This window comes from Argiope bruennichi, chromosome X2 (genome assembly GCF_947563725.1).
Source record: "Argiope bruennichi chromosome X2, qqArgBrue1.1, whole genome shotgun sequence".
Taxonomy (NCBI): Eukaryota; Metazoa; Arthropoda; class Arachnida; order Araneae; family Araneidae; genus Argiope; species Argiope bruennichi.
In genome coordinates, this window is record NC_079163.1 from 49,734,649 (window position 1) to 49,756,389 (window position 21,741).

At 29.8% G+C, this 21,741-nt stretch overlaps 1 protein-coding gene across 1 annotated transcript in view; it reads right to left on the reverse strand.

The window, feature by feature from the left end:
* Positions 1 to 2,747: 2,747 nt before the first annotated feature.
* The window catches only part of LOC129959751 (cytokine-like nuclear factor N-PAC), a 42,889-nt gene continuing 23,895 nt past the window's right edge, over positions 2,748 to 21,741 (reverse strand). Inside the window, exons 3-4 of the mRNA XM_056072643.1 lie at positions 5,004 to 5,066; positions 2,748 to 4,465 (exon numbers count right to left, since the gene is read on the reverse strand). Of these exons, the coding sequence (XP_055928618.1) occupies positions 2,748 to 4,436 (1,689 nt within the window). The 5' untranslated portion in view covers positions 4,437 to 4,465; positions 5,004 to 5,066. The remainder of the gene's footprint in view (positions 4,466 to 5,003; positions 5,067 to 21,741) is intronic.

Genomic DNA, 21,741 nt, shown 5'->3' on the forward strand with positions numbered 1-21,741 from the left:
TTTATTAATGATAAAAAAAAACTGTTCTTTAGTATCTAGGATGTTTCTGTTGAATAAAATTGATTTCATCATTTACATTGACATTCTTGTCATACTGTGTTTATATTATTTCTAAGTGTCAAGAAAAATAAATGTTGATAAATATTAAATATTTTTTTTTAGTTTATTGAATTAGTGAGTGCATTGAAACAAACATTTGATCATATTTTTTCATTGAAAATACTAATTAAAATTTTAATATAAGAAATAAAATTATATGACTACGAAAATTTGGAGAAAAAAATTCATAATAATATCTTTAAAAAAATGAGAAGTTTTTAATAATTGATCGGCTAGCGTAATATTTACTAAACAATGGTTTCGTCAACGTTATCGGCAGACATCACGACATGAGCAGAACGGTTGAAAATTGAACAGAAGCGGTTTGTTTGGTACCTGACACGTGACCATGAATTGACCCCAATGAAGAAACAGTTGATTTTTCTTACGTTTTATTTTAACATTTATAAAGACATGGGCATTTTCTAAATCTTCTACGCAAGCACAACAAACTGAGAGAAAACAAAAGTACATGCTGTCGCTTAAACGTTGTTTGGAAGACAAAATTTCCCTTTTCTTCACCGGGGGGGGGGGAATTGAAGCATTTTTGGCAAAATGAGAATAAATTATTTTACTATTCAAATGGTAAAAATGTACAGATGGATATTGTATACTTTGAAAAAAAAAATGTGGTACTTTCTATGGTATTCATAAGAAATGTTTTTCTTGCAGAGAAAAGCAGAGTACACAGAACTTCACAACTTAAAATGTTTCATTAGATTTGAAAAGTCAGCTGATTACCAGATATTAGTTTTTAAACAAATATACATGCCACCTAAAAATCACGATATAAATTTACGTGTATACGCCGTTTCGACTCTATATTATAGCATGCTTTCATCCACTTGATTTTGCAGGAATCAAATTGATTTTAAAAACATTAATCCATTATTGTTTTTACAGAAAAAGAAATATAAATTTAGAAATAAATGTAGCCATAATTTAAAATCATGGTGAGATTGTTTTTTTGTTTTTTTTGAAATTTAAATTTTAACTCATTTGCATATATGCAGGAAAACCTGCAAATAAAACAAACATGCGTTTAATTTCTTCTTTTCCATAATTTTACTTCATTTGTACATTTTTATTTCTGTAAATACATTAATATGCACTGATTGACAAAACTAACGACCTACATGAGATCAATAATGTATTAAAATACACATGATCGAAACTTTACTTCGGGTTTTAAAAAATTCATATGGAAAATGAATAATTTAATAGACAAACATGCAAGATGACGACAAGATATCTTAAAATGCAGCATTAACATAAAAAGAATAGCAAACAAAAATAAATGTCAATAATCTGCAGGAACCATAAACAGGCAACATTTCATCATGTTTTTCAATAAGTATTTTTCCTACCCTGTGCACGGTTGAGAGCCTGATAGCAATTTTTCAACTAAAGTATTCTGGGAACTTTTCCACGTGGGTTTAATCCATTCAATAAGATATCTTAAATGTCAACAAATTCTGAATTGCACAAAAGAGCATTACTTTAAACAAATAAGTTTGGCCCAGCTGCTTCTAAAAAAATTCACATATTAATACTATTAACATTTCCTACAAAAAAAAAAAAAAAATGTTCACATTGATGAATGGCCATTTATAACTTTTCGAGATTTTCAGTAAAGATATTTCATTACATGTCACTGATCCTGAGTTTTTAGTTTCTCTTCAATCAAAAACTCACTTCATTAGATGCAACATGAATTGCCTGCAAACAGATTACCAATCGAGTCATCATCACTCAAGTGTGGATGACAGAATCTCAAACAAGCTATATCACATTAAAATGGGACAAAAAGGCCATTCAAATATCTTATATGAGCCAATTTACCAAGCTTTCAATATAGAATTTGTGATAATATATTTTGAACAGAAACTATACTGCAAGAAAATTGCAGAGATATTTAGTCTTTTCTAATTATGAAATCTAAAGATCAATCATGGCAACTGTATAAATTAAATAGCCATTAGATTCACAGGCAATCCAAATGAATACATTATCAATTTCAATTACAATTCTGACAAAAATTTTAAGTCTTTACATACTGGTTTTGTAACTACGTAGCTCACAAACTGCATACAGCAACAAAATTCTTGCATTTCATAAGGAAAATTCACAAATAAAAACTTCCATAATTCATTAATAGCAATAGTCTATGAATTATATAAGCACATTTTATACTGCAATTTTATTCTTTCTGTACCTGCATCAAAGGGGGGGGGCATATATATACAATAGCATAATTTATTACTGAGAATTAAAGGTCTTTTCTGCAGCTCAGAACAAAGTGTGGACTAATTTTGCAAACCATGAACGTAAATTCTTAATCAAAATTGAATAAACATTAAAAATCAAATTTTAAGGAATAAGGTGCTTTATTATTATTATTATTCAATATATTTAATAATTAAGCTGCTCTGGTTTCAGAATATAAAATGAGCAATGATGATAAAATGAAAATATAAAAGTTTAAGACTAAATAATAAAAAGACACAACTAAATTGAAAATAAAATTTTATGATTGATATCTTTAATGGATTATTAAATCTTTTATAACATTTTACAATGAATTGGGATAAAAAACCATATTTGTCCTTCAGGTATATAACATAGTATAGCAAAACAATGAACTGACACTAATACTCAGTTCCCATGTAAACAGCAGATACATCATGGTCAGAATTATTTCGAAGTTTAGCACGTTCGAACACTTCATTTGCTGCTGTCGTGACTGACATTGGGAGTTCACGGTCATTATCCAATGCAAGAGCCAAAGTTATATCTCTTTGTTGATGCTTAAGAGAAGTATTAGTTTTAAAGTTACGTGATATTATGGCTTTTCCTAGTTCTTTAAGAAGAGGTGAACATATTGGTCCAAGTTCCATAATTTCAAAGAAGTCGACCTGAGAAAGATTGCAACGCTCAACAAGTGCCATGGCTTCTGCAAAGGCAACAGATGATACTCCCACTAATGTACTAAGAATCAGATTCATCTTAGATCCGGAGCCAACATCAGAGCCAAGATAATAGGCATTTCTTGAAAGGGTAAAAAAGCAACTGTAACACGAGACAAAAACTTTCTTATCGCCTGCACACAAAATTAACAGACTTCCATCTTCTACGCTTTTTAATGATCCACTGAAGGGAGCTTCAAGATATCTTCCACCTTTACGTGTGATAGCTTCTGCAATGTTTATTGATGTAGTTGGATCTAATGCAGTCATTTCAACATAACTTTTTGACCCAGGTGGCGACTTTTCAAGACCTGACAGAACGCCATAGTTTCCAAAAAGCAGGCTTTTTGAGGCCTCAGGACCAGAAACACAGCAAAAAATTATGTCAGAGTTCTCAACCACATCACTTGGAGTATGTGCAAGCTCAGCCCCAACTTTAGCAAAATCTGCACCTTTCTCAGGGGTTCGATTCCAAACTGTGACCTTGTGATTGGAAGTAAGCAGATTTTTAACAAGCCTTTGACCCAACATTCCGAGACCAAGAAATCCTATCTTCTTATGCGATGGCGTGACATTTTTTGCTTTTATGGCTTCATTGGGTTCATGTAAATCAAAAGTAGGAAACGACTGAAATTCACTGCTGGTAATTCCTGAAGAAGGATACTCATCTAATGGTCTGCTAACAGCTATACGCTTATAGTTTAAATTAGGAGGTGTATTTAATTCAGAGAAATCTTCAGTAGGCCTTTTAATTAACTTCTGAGGAGGAGATGTTCTTTCATAATCTGATTTATCCGTACAACATCGTTTAGGTAAAACTCTCTTCCGAACTTCATGGTTTTCCTTCTTCACTTTCTTTCTTTGTACTTTAGAAATTTTCTTTTCAGTACCACTTGTCAATACTTCAGGAGATTCATTTTCTTTGAATAGTGATTTAGCTTGTTTGGGTGCATCTGTAGTGTTTTCTTCCTCTGCTTCAGTTTTCACTTTCTTTCTTTGTACTTTAGCAATGTTCTTTTCAGGACCACTTGTCAATACTTCAGGAGACTTCTCAGGATATTCAATTTCTTTGACTAGTGATTTAGCTTGTTTGGGTGCTTCTTCAATGATTTGTTTTATTGCTATTTTTAAAAGGGCTGATTTTTTCTTACTGGAAGTAGACTGTAGCATTTCTTCAGAATGACGTACAATATTTTCATCTTGTATCCATGCATAATTTAGACTTCCAAAAAAGAATACATAATGACGTGCCTTTTTAGGAGTAGATTTTTTATCTGTAGGAGGTTCTACTATCTTGGCTGGCCAAAAAGGAAAACCCTTCATCTTTGCCCAAACGAAATCTCCAATACTAAAATCTTTATTGACTGCCATCTTCAGTTAGAAGCCTGCTGTCTTTAAATCTATGATTGAACAAACGAAACAAGAGAAGTCAGTAATTATTTACATCATTAAGTGAATAAGTTTAAGGCATACTTCCAGTAGCAGGAACTGAGAAGTCATTCTTCTTCTAAACATACTTTATAAACAGAACTTCTGCATGTTTAAATTTATTTATGTTAAAATTTAAATAGATAGCATTTGGAAAATAAGAGAATCTGGCATTCATGTGAGCAAATTCGAACAAGAAGCCGTGAATTTGAAATTAGCCATTCTATAAATTATACTTATTCCTTTTAGAATAAAATATAAACTTCAATTAAATAAAATCAAACAATGTACATAAAAAAATTGAGATGCATTCCACATCTACCTATTATAATTTTAACTGTATATGTAGATTATGCAGTTGCAAAATAACACCCTCCCCACTTTATTCACTAGGTATACAGTCTGAATTTAAAAAAAACAATTGCTTCATATAAGTTTTAAATTACATGAAAACAAAAACTAGGCTCAGTCCTATTCACTGAAAGTATGCCAAATGAAAAATCAGTTTACCTTTTGTAAATATCAGTCTATATCTTCTATTTCTTAAGTTTCTTTTCAAGGCAATAGGCTTCCCTGGAAAGAGAAATTTGTTGAGTGTATAGAAATTATCAATGTTTATGAAAAACTATTAACAAAGCAACTATTAAAAATGTTATACTTTTAAAAAGCTTATTGTTTTTAAGGATTTATTAGACACTATAAATTCAGTTATATTAAAATATTTACTAGGCATTTTAATTATATAAAATGCCAGAATTTATACAAATTATGACATAATAAAAAATAGACGAATTGAGTTTGATATATTTGCAGTAACAGGAGGCAACACCACATAAAAACTGAAAACTGTTTAATTTAATAATTTAAACTTATAAAATTCAATTATAGCTTAATACGTAAGTAGATAAATAGTTAACATATGTATCAGTAAACTCTGAAATGCAAGAACTCTAAAACAACAGCAAAAGAAAAATTATGCAATTTTTAAAAATTGCTTTCAATTGGCATTCTGAATACTTCAGCTACTCTCACTACTGCCATTTTCAAAGCAATGCAGATCCTTTAAAGCAAAAATTAGCTAGCCATTATTCTGACAAAAATTAAATATTTTTATATGAGAAGAAAGAAAGAAATGGTAAAAAGGGCGAATGAAGAATTTCTTAATCAAAGATATGATTCTGAAAAATTAAAATTCAGTTTATGACGTCATGAATCATTTAAATTCAGATGCAAAAGATTAATGAAAAATATTGCAGAAACTAAATTCAACAAGAAAAGTTTGATAATATTCTAAAGTAAAACTAAAACACGAAGAACAATCTCATAAACCTGATAATACATTTAAGCAATACAAACTACAAATATACAACATTAAAAATTGTAAGAAACATCCCTATTAATTTACTTAATAAGAATGGGGCATTTTTTTCATTTTTATTTTAAAAAATAACATAATGAAACTCTTATTTAGTTCCAAACCTTTTAGATTTTTCCATTATTGTATCACTAAATGGTTTGGTAAAACATAAAGATAGCAAAGAGGGGAAAAAAATTCAAGCAAAACACTGTGATTGGACTAATATAAATATTACTGCATATAATATAAACAAATCAAGAATGAACAAAAAAAAAAGTTACTAGCAATTCATGTTTAAACATAGCTATTCATTTTACTTCAGTATTTATCAATTCAAAAGATGAACAAATGCTGTAAGTACAGAATTGGCCATGAAATAACTATAATTTTCAAATACTAAAACCAAGACAAAGAAAATAAAAAGATGTAATAACATTATATATTATTATTGTCACATTATATTTATGTAGTATAATACACATCCTCACATCATTAAGAAAGCAATTACTACAACAGCATTTCACAGATTCGCGAGTGATTAGCCATCATTTTCCAATTATATGGCTTCTTAGTTCGCTGGAATTCACTCCGTGCAACTTTTGGTTGTGAAGTTTCCTAAAAGACCATGATGGACCAAAACATGTTGGTCTGTGAAAGACCAGCATCTGTGCTAGGTCTGATGGACAATATTTGGCACTGTGTTCTTGAAATTCTAACAGACTTATTCCAGTCAGATATGACAAATATAGTTCTGTGATTAGAGCCCATTGTTGAACATGAAGAAAAACATCTTGAGTAGTTTTAATGCTACATTTTTTTTGTGTGTTATTTAACATTTATAAAGCATATTAAATGTTTGAAATTGTATTTACATTGCCATTTATTGGTGGAATTTCATGTAAAAATGTTTTGTTTAATAAATGTTAAGCACATCATTTGAATAATCTGTAGCTCAAATTTCATTTCATTTGGACTAATGGCCTTCATTCTAAAGCCCTCTGAAGGGGGAAAATTATTTCATGCTCAGTATATAAGAGAATAAGTATTAGAAAAAGTCAGCAAATTACAATAAATATACGATTTAAGCAAATATTTCTACAATGTTAATGGGATTTTGTTGCTATTTCAGACACATTGTTAACAGGTCTTTCATTGGTATGACTATTGACATTTCATAGTCTGCTTTTGAATGTAGCTACAACAAACATCTTTATTTTGTCTACTGAGAGTCAGACAAGGAAGAAATCTGGGACCTGGGCCCTCATTTTTTTCTATGAAATATTTACCTACCATTCAACAATTTTGCCAGATAAAGTGGGCAAAGATATGCAGCAAGGAAGAACTACTTTCTTTCCACAATGGAAAATTCCTACCATAAGATAAATTACAAAAAAATCTTATTTTTCAAGCTAGTTATTTCCATACTTCATAAATTTTAAAATACAGCCATTATTTCATTTTTATCTTTTCCTCTGAAAATTCGCATATAATTGAAAAAAGTTAACTTTTTATAATTTAAACATGCAGAATATATCAAATATCTTTTTGAGTATGCCAAGTTGCGATATGGCGCAAAAAAAGGTCAGATTTCCTCGAAGTCACGTGACTCATGTTGCATACACTTGTTTAGACAAGAAACAAGCGATTAGCTTTCCTCAATTTATATATCAGTTCTATGGTAGAGAATGACAAGAGTGCACGTGTATGAAAAGAATATCAATATATCAATTAGATAATATAGCGATTCATTAAATTGGCGGAATATAATTATTTTTGCTATAAATCGGCTAAGATTGAAGTCTTTAAGCCTGAGGATTCCAATAAACCTTCACTATCAATCAAGATGTATAATTTTCAATGATTATTATTGATTGTAAATTTACCAGCAAAATATCTTGTATGTACCATAGTGTAAAAAATAAGCCGCTTATTCTAAGTAAATACGGAATATTAATCATATAAAAAATTGTAATTTTATTTTTAAGTTTATCAAATTTTACATGTTTTATTTTGTAGACATTTACATTTTCAAAATAAATTTGATTTGTTTTTCTAAAAAGTATTTAATTAAAAGAAAGGGAGGAGAGAAATATTCATGTTTATTTTATTTTTCAAATGTGTTTTTATTCTTGATTTGAGTAAAAGTAGTGGCAAATAAAATAGAGTAATAAAGTGACAATTTTCCGTAAGAAATACCTTATACCCATTCCTAAACTTTCTATTCAAATTTACTTTAAAAAAAATTAGATGTAGAGATACTTCCCAAAAAAGATGATGTAATGATAAACATACTACGGAATTTTTCATTATTCCATAAGAATTTGTTCTCCAATTTCCATATTTCCAATAAAAAGAAATTCTGCTTAAAATAGAAACTTTATTATTACACTTACACAATGATAAAAAATGATGGGGGTAGTAAGGGGAAAAAATACTTAACCTAAAGTTTAAACAAAATATAAATTAGGGGGCAGTGAGAAAAAGAATTAAACACGCGAAAACCATTATCCAGTTTTAATGGACTCTGGAAGATATACACAATTGAGTTGTAAACGATTATGCTGTTCTTAACTATATGTAAAAACAACATTGAAATGAAAAGAATACTTCTTTGATGATTTTTCTAAGAAATGCCAACTGCCTTCATTCTAAATCTCTAATAAGTAATATTTGTATCATTAGCAAAAGCCTCATAAAATCAAATATTGACCTGTTTGGCACCTTGGATTATCAGATTGAAATAAGTACTGCCAGTCTGCTAAAATCATGACAGTTAAGAGTGACTAAAAATTTTTCTAAGTCCGAGTAGGGTCGAGATAGTAAATATCTAAAGCAGCGCTTTTCAACTTTTTAGCGTGAAGCCAGAATAAAAGCGATTGGATGAGAAGCATAACTTCAAATTCTTGGTATTTTCAAAATTCTAGAAAACATTGTCATCTATTTTAATACATTTTTAGATGAAGGAATTCAGTAAAATTCGAATAGAAAGATAATCAGTCAGCCGAGAAAAGCAATACTTTAGGAAAATTTCGCACTCCATTATCTCATTAAAAAGTTGCGAAATGAGCGGAGGGGACCATGCAAATTGAAAGGAAAGGGATTTAAAAAAAAAAAAAAAATCAAAATGAGAGCAATTGGTCATGAAACTCACATAGTACTTCATTTCTACTTTTATGATAAATAACAGCATATCCTTTTTTCTTAAAAGCGAACTTTTATAAGAATAAAAAAAAGTAGCTTTATGATGACAAGAAAAACTTCTATTTTTATAACTGCATAATTGCAGAAGTTATTTAGCTTTAATTTATTGGAAAAGAATCATGAAAATGATTATTAATATAATATCAAACAGCTGAGAAGGGAGAGGGTTTTGTGGGTAAATTTTCAGGAAGATAGTAAACGAAAAATACTGTTAGTCCAGTGAAGAATAAATTGAAAATCCAGAGAAGATCAAAAAGCTCATTTGAAACTTATTGCTATTTAATTTAAACTAGAAAACTCAGAGTTTCCTATAAAAACAACCTGTTTATCATTATTCAAGTATAAAAAAAAAGCAGGCTTTAAATAACCATAGAAAATTTATAAGTCCAAGTACAGGTTTAAAAAATAATTCCTCCCAAAAATTAAGATTTGAAAGAATAACTCTAGTGATGGAGTTTATGATGGAGAAAAGTGTTTTCAAAATTGTGATTAAGCCATTTTAATCTCTTTTTAATTGGGGAGTCTCTTAAACTCTTTTAAAAAATTAAAATTCATGCCTATAAGAGATGTACACATGAAAAAACACTTAATAATAATAAATTGCTCTGAAGTTTTGTTATTGTCTTTACAATTTTTTTTCTTTCAAAATCATAAGTGATTTTTATTCGAAACTATTCTTTTAATATAAATATATATATATATATATATATATGTAATGATATTTTAACTCAAATTTCAATTTAATTAATTTTCAAGATTTTATCTTAGTTTAGCCCATAGTAACTTCATTCTAAAATATTCCCTTATTTCGTGATCCAATTCCACTGTCTCTACTTAATTAATTCAAGAGAAGCTTTGTTAAATTGCTGAATCAGCTAAAATCTAACTTTCCCACACTGCGCGTGAAGAGGCAAAACACCGTTGATGAGGCAAATTCTTTTTTAAAATCTCCCTGTGTTTCCTCTGCCTTCTCCGCGCGTGTAACGAAAATCCCTATCGAAATCTCGTAATATATTAGCACTATGAAGAAATTTTTTCCCTATCAAAATCATAGGTTATATAAGACCAGGGATAAAATGTCCAAGAGCTTCTTTTTCTGTGTGCTCATCGCTTCTACATATGCCTGCTTCTTCAAAATGAAATAAAACGACGTCACGAAATTAAAAGTATCTTCACTGTCTTCAAACTGCATTCTGCTTCACATAAAATAATGTTACATATTAACTCTTTAACATCCAAGCACTTTTCAAGTGGCACTCCCTTTAACATCCAGACTTTCTCAGCGTGTCTCAGGAAGATATGGACTCTTCCTAGCTGAGGGGCAGTTACCCCCCGCTACTCTGAAGTAATAAAACTGTCTTCGCTCTACCTTCAATAATTGCCTTGCGGTTTTCGACAACGAGATTCATTTTCCATCAGCTTAAGAGTTTTACTCTAATGTATTTATATTTTTTAGTGTGAAGTGTTCCGCTCATCATCTTTGTGGGGTATTTTTTTTTTTTTTTTACAAAAAATTTGAAATTTATTCTATAATTTAGAAAATAGTTTTTTTTTTTTTTTTTTTTTGTAAGTTTCATGTTAGGTTTCCAAACCATTTAAATAAAAACTGGCTTTACTAGCAATTTCAAAAACATCTTTGTTTCATTTAATTCTCAATAGGCTTTTACATTTTTTTGTTGCCAAAATTAAATAAAAAATTTTTACATAGTTTTAAATTAAAAAATTTTTACATAGTAATGTAAAGCATACATTATACATATATCAATGCAATTAGTACATTTTTTTTACATAGTATAGATGTCAATGCTTTTCAGTAATAAACAAGATAATGTTTTAAATCTTCATTTAATATTAAATTTTTTTTCTAACCAAGGGAATATATTACATCAAACGTTATATATCTCATCTATCGAATTGTTTCGATAGATGAGATAACATATTTTTAAAACTTCATTTAATACTGTAATACAAAAATTTATGAAATAAAATTCGGGGGAAAAATTACTCAGCGAAATATATTTCGAAAATACATTCCTTCAGTTTTCAGCCTGAACATTTTACTAAAACATTACATTCTTCATAAACTAAATATGAAGATTTAACACATTTAAAATTACATTAATCATAAATATTACTTTTTTAGTATGAACTGTCATGTTGAATTTTTCAAGCTGAATTTCTGATTTTAAAATGTTATGTGAAGTTTTCTATAGTATTGTTAAGACAAGATAAATTTTTGAACGAAAGCTTCATATTAAATATTCACAAATTTACACACGAGGGAATAATTTGCAAATTTTTGATAATAAGTACATTATATAACATTTTTTGACTCCTCATCTCTATCTCTCTCGTTCATCTGACCCTCGTTAGTTTCATCTGCTTCTTTGCTTAGAATAAACGAGAGATCACCTAAAGTATCATTTTTTGGCCAACCATCATCTTCGCTGATAGATCACTGTCACTTTCATCAGAATCAAGTAAAATTGCTTTAATTTCTTCTTCAGTGTGTTCACGATTTCTTTTACTCATAATGAAGAAATAATAAGCGTTTCAATAGAAAATTACACTGATAATCCAAACACCCGATTCACAGTACATAAAATAAAGAGTAGAAATTCACAACTGAAGAGAAATTTTCAGAATGGCATTCTAAAAAGGAACTCAGTACTTATAAAACATCTCACTCTTTGAAGAGGGCGATAAAGAATACTCCCAATCTTCTTTTTTTTTTTTTTTAACTCTATTTTAAAAGTGGTAGTTTGTACACGGCCTCAGAATTTCCGACGGTCCTTTGATGAAAGAATAAGATGCTTGGAGTGTAAAACGACTTCCTTCCATAGTAACAAGTGTCGTTACCCATTTTGTGAGAAAACTGAGATGTGAATAGGCCGCATTGACAATGCAATGGTTTGTCTTTATATCATTACAATAGTCTTACTACTGAAAAGGGCTTCTGATGCTTGTCCGAAAAATAAACAACGTGTCGGTATCCTTATATATCATTCATCCTTACCAGAGAACTTCAGTGGAAAATTTCTTTTATAAATGGCCATAAAATCTTTCCAACTTTGAGCTAACAACACGTGAAAATAGAAACTAAAACCCTTTCAAAATACAAAATATACGCCAAGAACCTATTTAGTGAATTTCTCCTCAACCCCTACCGCCCTAAGGCACAGGGGAAACTACTGTGAAAAAGCCGCGATTGTCGAAGATAACGAGGACCTCCTGGAGTGATCAGTAGAGTAGCCGCTTTTAATACCCATCTCCCCTAAAACGGCTAGCAGCCGCCCCAAACCGACCCACGTGGATGTTATAGGGTAAATTCTCAAACCGCCCCGCTGGAATCGAGAGGGTTAAAAAGTCGGCAGGATAGTTTCCCGTGAAAAATGATAAAATGAACTAAAAGAATTAAAATTAAACCCGCTGGCCAGGCCATCGCCAAGCTCCAAAGATGACTGCTTCGGTCCAGGTTCGCCAGCTGCGATGTTTCCGTGGTGAAGCTCTTTCATCGCCATCTCCTTCGGCTGCCTCCGGCCACATCGTTTCATGCAAACCGTAGTCCAGGGTCCGGCCCAGTTCCCGTTGAATCCCCTGCATTCCGTCATGTTACCGCATCGTCGATGGTACAGTGCCTAACCTGTGACTTCATCCGACACTGCTGCTTAATACCCTTGTGCTTGTGCTCCATATCGTCATGTGTGTGCACCTTATATCATCAAGGAATTGGGGCTCCTTGTCTTCATAAAAATTTCTGGCTCCTTACCTGTGCTGAATAATCCCGAACTCGACGTCATTTTCTTGTTAAATCATCACCACAATATAATACTCGCCAGTGGTCTCCAGTACCAAATTGAATCAACCAAATTTCGAAAATATCATTTGTGTGTTATATTATAAACTCAATATAAAAATAGCTTTCCTGTCACCTGCCGTAGTCTCCATTTCCCGTGCTCAAAATTGCATTTTTTGATTAATTAAAAAAGTGATAATTCATCAAGAAAGTGTTTAGTGTTTCCCGACTTTACGTATATTGTGTGTTTTTCTTTTATTTTGATTTTCATTTTTGAATTTTAGAATTATTGCAAGTTATACTTTTATAGTATTATTTAAAATATTGAATTTTTAGTCTTTTATCAAGTCTATTTTTTAAAATTTTATGCATAAATTTATAATGTTTTTTATTTGAAATATACTTTAATGTTGTTAAGATCTGGAAAAATGACTGACCAAGATAAAACAAATGTGTCTAATTCTCAAGGTTCAGAAACTAAAATTGATAAAAAAAGAAATTGAACAAATAGCCCAAGAACCCTCCATAATCCCTTTTGATCCCGAAAATGGGATGAAGATGGATTTATGGATGGGATATTTTAACAAAATTTGTCAAGAGAATAACAAAAATGATTTGTGGAAAATTAAAAATATTGTTAAATTTCTAAAAGGGTCAGCTTTAACACATTATATAAATAGTTGTTTAAATATTGATAATTTTGATGATTTATGTTGTATATTAACTGAACAGTTTATTCAACCGAATATTGTTAATTTTTCTGACTTTTCACAATTGAAATTTGATTCAAAAAATTCTAAATTAGTTGATTATTTTCATCAAAAATTAAATTATGGCAGACAGTTAGGCCTTAATCCACAACTGATTTTAGAAGGTCTTACTGATGGACTGCCAACTCAACTAAAACAATTAGATAGCATAAAAGTTTCTAATACCCCTACAGAATGGCTTACAATAACAACTAAACTATTAAAAATGGAAGAATCTTCAGAACTAAACCCAGGCAGGTGTAATGAAACTAGAATCAGAATAAGGCAACCATCACCTTTTACACCTAGGCATAATTTTAATTATAAATTTCAAAATTTTTTTACTCATCGAGCTCCCAATAATTTTAGACAAAATTATCATAATTCAATAAGGCCCCGTCCCAATAATTTCGATAATTAAGGTCATAGTTTACATTACCAACAAAAATTACCATCTTCTCCATGTAGAATTTGCACTGAAATAGGTATTCCAAATGTTTATCATTGGACACAAGCATGTCCCTTTTATCAACTTCACTTTATGACCAATACTCCAATAACAGCCAATGTGAATTCCCCGTGCACAGAAGTCCCTTTTGGTTGTTTTCAAAATTCTAAGTTTAGACCTAATTCTTCTAATGAGACCCCTCGCCCAGCACAGTTACAATTATTAGTGTCCGGACACATCTCAACTTTACCAAGTCTAGCTAACTTGGACAATGTTTATAACCCTCATAGTAATGTTAATATTGTTATTGACACAGGATCCACTGTTTCAATTATATCTGCAGATATTGTAAAAAAACTTAACTTGACAAGAAAAAATATAAACCCTATTAGAGTCAAACAAGCTCATGGAACGTTCCAATTAACCCAAATCTGTGACATATATTTAAAAATTGGCCAAATAAATAGGAAAATCAAATTATATATTATGGACAATCCTTTACCATATATATCATTTTAGGACTGCCAGATTGTAGTTTATATAAGTTACTTATAGATTGTGACAAAAATAAAATATTTCAAAATGGACAAATTATTACCAATTTGCATATCAATAATAATTATATGTTTTTACATATTGTTGAAAATAATAACACTAGTGATAATAAGGTCAAGGTAGTAAATACCTCAGAGGAAATTTTCCCACCTCTGACTGTAAATAAACTATCTGAACCTGTGTTATCTCTGGTGTCAGAATATTCTCATGAGTTTGCAAAAAATAAATATGATGTTGGTAAAATAAGAATGGAACCCCCTAGAATAAATTTAACATATGATTTACCAGTTTCACAAAGGGCTTATAGAACCTCTGCTACTGATGAAATTGAAATAAATAAGCAAATTAAAAATTTGTTAGATGCAGGTTTAATAAAAGAAACTACTAGTAATTATTCCTCCCCTGTGACATTAGCATATAAAAGAGATGAAAATAGAAAAAGCCGTCTTTGTATTGATTATCGTAAAATTAATTCTCTTTGCAAATCTGAGGCAGAAACTCTCCCTAGAATAGATACCTTATTAGATAAATTAAGTACTGCTAAAGTTTTTTCAACTTTGGATCTTGCATCTGTATATTGGCACATACCCTTGCATGCTCAAGATAAACATAAATTGGCATTTGTAACTACTGAAGGTTTATATGAATTTCAAGTTCTACCTTTTGGCTTTAAAAATGCACCTGCAATATTCAATAGAATTTTAAATAAACATACATTTTCAAATTTTGCATGTCACTATTTTGATGACATAGTAGTTTTCTCTAACTCATTAGAGGAACACTATGATCATTTAAAACAGATTTTTCAAATGTGTGAAAAAGAAAACATTAAATTAAAATTTTCTAAATGTGTGTTTGATGAAGATAAAATTAATTTCTTGGGGTATGAAGTCAAAGAAGGATGCATTTCTTCTGATAATCATAATATTGAAAGTATTAAAAACTTACAACCTCCAAAAAATGTTAAGCAACTTCAAGGTTTTCTTGGCTATGTAAATGTTTATAATAAGTTTATTGATTCTTATGCTAAAATAAGAGAACCCTTAAATAATCTTCTTAAAAAAGATACACCATGGCAATGAACAGAAGACTGTCAAAAAGCTTTTGAAATTTTAAAAAATAAATTGATAACTAAACCAGTGTTACAACTATATAACCCTAATTTACCTCTTCATGTTTTTTGTGATGCATCTCAGGTAGCCATTGGAGCTGTTCTAAAACAACCTGACTGTTCTGGTATATTACATCCTGTATCTTATCATTCAAGAACTTTACGATCTTATGAAAAAAATTATTGTATAACTGAGTTAGCAATAGTAGATGCCCTTGATAAATTTTTTATTATTTACATGGGAAAAAATTCATAATTCAAACTGATCATGCTGCTCTTGTTCGGCTCAAAAATGTAAAAAATTTAAGGGGAAGATAATTTCGTTGGTCTTTAAAACTAAGCATGTTTGATTATGAAGTTAAATATTTAAAGGGAACAGCTAATGTTAAAGCTGATATGTTATCAAGGCATCCTACTGCTCAATATCTCCAACATTCTGTGCATTTATTGGAATTAGATGAGATAAAACACTATCAAAATCTAGACAATTTAGATGATACTAAATATAAAAATATTAATGATGTACTTGTAGTTAAAAAGAAAAAATTATTTAAAATAGTTGTACCTTTTTCTCTTAGGAGAAAAGTTTTGCAAACAGCTCATGAACAATTTGGGCATCCAGGCACTCAAAAAATGATAAATTTAATTACTCCTCAGTATTATTGGCCCCATATTACTAAAGATATTGCACTTTTTGTTAAACATTGTGATATTTGTCAATTACATAAAAAGTAAAAAGAAAAAAAGATTTGGCCTTTTACAGGCTGTACCCCCCACAGATCGTCCTTTTGAATGTCTTTCTGTCGATACTATTGGTGGATTTAACTATTACAATTCAACAAAAAAATTTCTTCATATAGTAATTGATCATGCGACTAGATATGTTTGGGCCTTTCCTTCCATAAATGAAAATTATAAAACTTATATTAATATATTAAAGCAAGTTTTCCAAATTCAGGTTCCTTCCAAATTATTAACTGATAGAAATGGTGCTTTTACCTCATCTAAATTCAAACATTTCCTCAGAAATTACAGTGTCAAGCATCTGTTAGCATCTTCACATCATCCACAAACTAATGGGAAATGTGAAAGAGCTAACCAGTCAATAGTAACTAAATTAAAGTGCAAAGTCAATTCTTCTCCTACTAAAATTCCTTGGACTAAACTTTTAGAACAAGTAATTAATGAATATAATTTAACACCCCATTCAGTTACAAAATTTCCTCCTGCATATTTGTTATTTGGCACTTTACCTTATCCTCCTCCCTTATCTCAAAATAAATTCTATCCTCCAGTAGAAGAAGCCAGAAAATTAGCTAAAGATAATACAATAAAATATCATGATAAAAATAAAATAAGATATGATGCTAGATTTATAGATTCTCCATTCAAAGCTGGTGACATTGTAATGTATGAGGAATTTAATTACCCAAATCGTAGAAAATTATCTCCAGTATTTTGAGGTCCATATGAAATAGTAACTAAAATTTCAGATGTAAATTATGAAATAACTAAACCAAATGCATTAACAAACAAAGCTACTGATATTGTCCATGTATCAAAATTAAGAACATATTATCCACCAGAAAAATTAAAATTAAGTCATGAATAATAATTTAAATTTTTTTTAAAAAAATACCTCTTTTATTTCCCATGTTTCTTCCATATAAAACCCCCACTTTGGTTGACTCGTTGTCTCCACTCGTAAGAGTTAGTTTTTCTTTTCTTCATGATGATGATGTGATAGGAACCATCATAACATACATTCAAATACGTAAGTCTTATTGACAAGTGAGTATAGGGTAAACCTCACAATTAATTTCTATCTCTTTCTATTTTTATCCTTGATATGTTGTTCTCCATTTTGAAATAAATATTCCTGGATGAGAGTAGTGAGAGAATAAGAATTATGTCCCCCTTCTTGATGCCCTAATTTTGCGTCATTAAGTTTCACCCACTACTAGAAATTGGTTTACAAGGTTTTACTATTCACCACGAATTGGCTAACTAGTGGGTTAAAGTTTTTCTTTTACAATTATACATTTTATGTCATTTTTTTTTTGAATATTTATATTATAAGAGTATTTTGAATCTCATATTATTATTTTCAGATTCAAGTATTATATACAAAAATTAGAACTGTGTTGATATATTACTATTATATAAATTCAATTAGTTATTCCAATATTTTACATTCAATTTGATCATTTTGGTGAGCTATCTACTATTTAAAGGACACTTATGCAAACATTCTTTAGAAACATTCCTCATCAAATAGAGACAATCTTACAGATTGGGAGACAATAGAATGAGTTTCAGCAGAAAATCATTTGTATATTGCATATTTTAATATTATTATTTTTGGTGTTGTTGAATATTTATCTAATATTTTCACAGATATCACATTATCTATTTTGTGCTTTACATAATCTTGTTCAAAATGATTTTTATATTATTTTAAAGGTAAGGGAAACTCGGGTATCACTTTTAATATGCTTTTAAATTTTAGTTTCTTATTTGACCACCACTGTAAGGTAAGGCTGTATGTCGAGGGCCCCGAAATACTTCCGCGTCTTGCAGTGGGGGGGGGGGAGGAATTGTAATGATATTTTAACTCTAATTTCAATTTAATTAATTTTCAAGATTTTTTCTTAATTTAGCCCATAGTAAATTCATTCTAAAATATTCTCTTATTTCGTGATCCAATTCCACTGTCTCTACTTAATTAATTCAAGAGAAGCTTTGTTAAATTGCTGAATCAGCTAAAATCTAACTTTCCCACACTGGGCGTGAAGAGGCAAAATACCGCTGATGAGGCAAATTCTTTTTTGAAATCTCCCCGTGTTTCCCCTGCCTTCTCCGCGCGTGTAACGAAAATCCCTATCGAAATCTCGTAATATATTAGGATTATGAAGAAATGTTTTCCCTATCAAAATCATAGGTAATATAAGACCAGGGATAAAATGTCCAAGAGCTTTTTCCTCATTCTTATTCTGTGTCGTTCTGTGTGCTCATCGCTTGTACATATGCCTGCTTCTTCAAAATGAAATAAAACGACCTCACGAAATTAAAAGTATCTTCACTGTCTTCAAACTGCATTCTGCTTCACAAAACATAATGTTATATATATATATATATATATATATATATATATATATATATATATATATATATATATATATATATATATATATATAAATATATAACTGTAGTGAATGCAAAGATGCCTTTGCGACTGAATATTTCCAAACTCCCGTCAATCAATCAATATCAAAAGCAAGAACTCTTCCCCTCCAAACGCTTTTTTTAGCTATCACTTACAGATCCGAGGAATGAACGGAACCACGACCTTCGTAATACAAGGCCTCACAACCACGACCTCCGTAATACAAGGCCTCACAACTAGTTTGTGACGTCACACAATTAGGATGATTGCCTGCCGTGAGCAGAATCCTGCTTTCTTCCTTGATGTTTAGGTATATTTTAAATTCACTTAAAAATAACTTACTATTCCTAATATTAAGACATGAATCTTGCATAAAATTCAAGATTTATTTTTTCCCGTGTGAATAAAAGAAATGGCATGATAGAAAATCTTATAAGTCCTCTATAGCGTATTGACCATTTAATAACATTCAAACTTTCGAAGATGTAAATTTATTAGATATATACATTGAGGTATTGTTAGTTTTCTTGTTTTAATAGTTTTTTTTTTATTTTATTAAAAGCTGTTAAAAATCGTTTTATTTTTTCCTTGAAAATATTTTTTAAAGCTTGAAATTAAATTAATCATTAAGACTTTTTAAAGCTTTTGATGATTTTTTTTATTGTAGTGACAGGTAATACATGTATTTTATAAACTAACATATAATTGTTTACTTCTCAAATTACTTATGAACTTTCAAATAAAACATTAATGTATTTAATATCAGATTTAAATTTTACACCAACTAATTCTGTTGATAAAAAAGAATTACTTTCACACCTTGTTTTTTCACATTAAGAATTGTTTTCATTTAATATATTAGTAATTCATACAATTTAATAAACTAGCTTTTTATTATATCTGATTTCACATTTCAATGCACTTATACTTAATCTGAAGTAACGGTAAAGGATAACACAAATAAAAAATCACACACTATTTGATTCATAACATTTTATTTTCAGAGACAATAACAAAATACATTTTGTTTCTTAACTTTATTATAAATTTCACACAGACAAATGAAAATAATAATATTAAATAAAGTTAAAATACAAATTTATAAATAAAAGTTAATAACAATATTAAAAGAAACAATTGTGATAAAAGTCAATTAACAATTTAAACTGATATTACTTGTTATGCTTGAAAATTTAATATTAAATATTTTTATCATCCCTCCTCTTTTTCAAGTTAGTAGTTTTAAATTTTTTTTCCTTTCTTTTTTCTGCTTTCTTTACAGCTAGGATTTTTTTTTTTTTTTTTGAACTAAAGCTTTAGCTAAATTATCATTTTTTTTTCTTAACATAATTGTTATCGTCGATTAAAAATGGATGTATTAGAAGAAAATACGGATGACGTTATGTAGTTATTCAGGCTTTATTTTGTGCAACCGCTTTCAACGGGTTACAGCATTCGAATGTACAAGATCACATTTGTTGTAGGTGGCGCTCTTGCATGCCATGACGTAACATTCCGCCCGGCGTTGAAATATGCAAGATTTCAAAACACTTTTAATTATACAATTAGCTTACATTTTCTAAAACCAAATAAATAAACTATTTAGATGAAATATTTACAAGTGAACAACAAAATTGCAAAATATATATTAATTAATTTATATATATTAAATTTATATATTAAACATGATATAAATAAAATAAGTAATTACATACAATATATACAACTATCTTAACTATTTTAAATTTCAAAGTTATCCCTTATTGGTAAGAGACAAATTTTTGAAATAGGGCGTGTAAAAATACCTGTGTTAGTTTTTAATTTAACAACTCTTACTCTGCCTTCATTTCCATAAATTATCTCTAAAATTCTAGCCATTGCCCATTTGCAAGGAGGCAAATCATTTTCCTTTAACAATACTAAACATCCGACCTTAACATTATTTTTTTTGAATTGCCACTTATTTCTTTGCTGTAAGTGGTTCAAATAGTCAATTTTCCAGCGTTTCCAAATTGTTTGAACACATTTGGTAGTATATTGCCAGCGCGACAACCTATTGTCAGAAATGTCTACAATTTCCGGTTCAGGTATTGAAGTTATTGGGCGTCCAATGATAAAGTGTCCAGGAGTTAAAACTTCATATTCATTAATATTATCTGATAATGGGATTAAGGGACGTGAGTTAAGTATACCTTCAATCTGAATTACTATTGTTTCAAATTCTTCAATAGTTATTTTACTGTTAGCTAAAGTTCTATAAAGATGGTGTTTAAATGATTTTACTCCTGCTTCCCATAAGCCTCCGAAATTGGGAGAAGAAGGGGGAATAAATTTCCATTGGATTGATTCTGCGGATAGGTAATTGGCTAAAGTCTCATTAGTCTGACAAACTAGTTTTTTTAAGCGATTTAATTCTGAAGCTGCACCCTTGAAATTAGATGCATTATCCGACATCAATGTTGCAATGCGGCCTCTACGGGTGCAGAGTCTCTTTAAAGATGCAATGAAAGCTTCAGTCGTCAAATCTGTTACCGTTTCTAGGTGAATAGCTTTAGTTGACAAACATACAAAAATCGCTACATAAACTTTTGAATATATTCCCTTTCTTTGGTTTTTAAACTTTATTTGAAAAGGACCACAAAAATCTACACCAGAATTTAAAAATGGAGAACTAGGAGTTACTCTTTCTGAAGATAAATTTCCCATTAACTGGTCTAACACCCTAGGCCTTTGCCTAAAACATCTAATACAATCATGGACAATTTTTCTTGCAATACCTTTACCATTTAAGGGCCAGTATTGTAGTCTTATTTGATGTAACAAACCTTGTGCACCAATATGTAGACATTTTTTATGTACATGCTC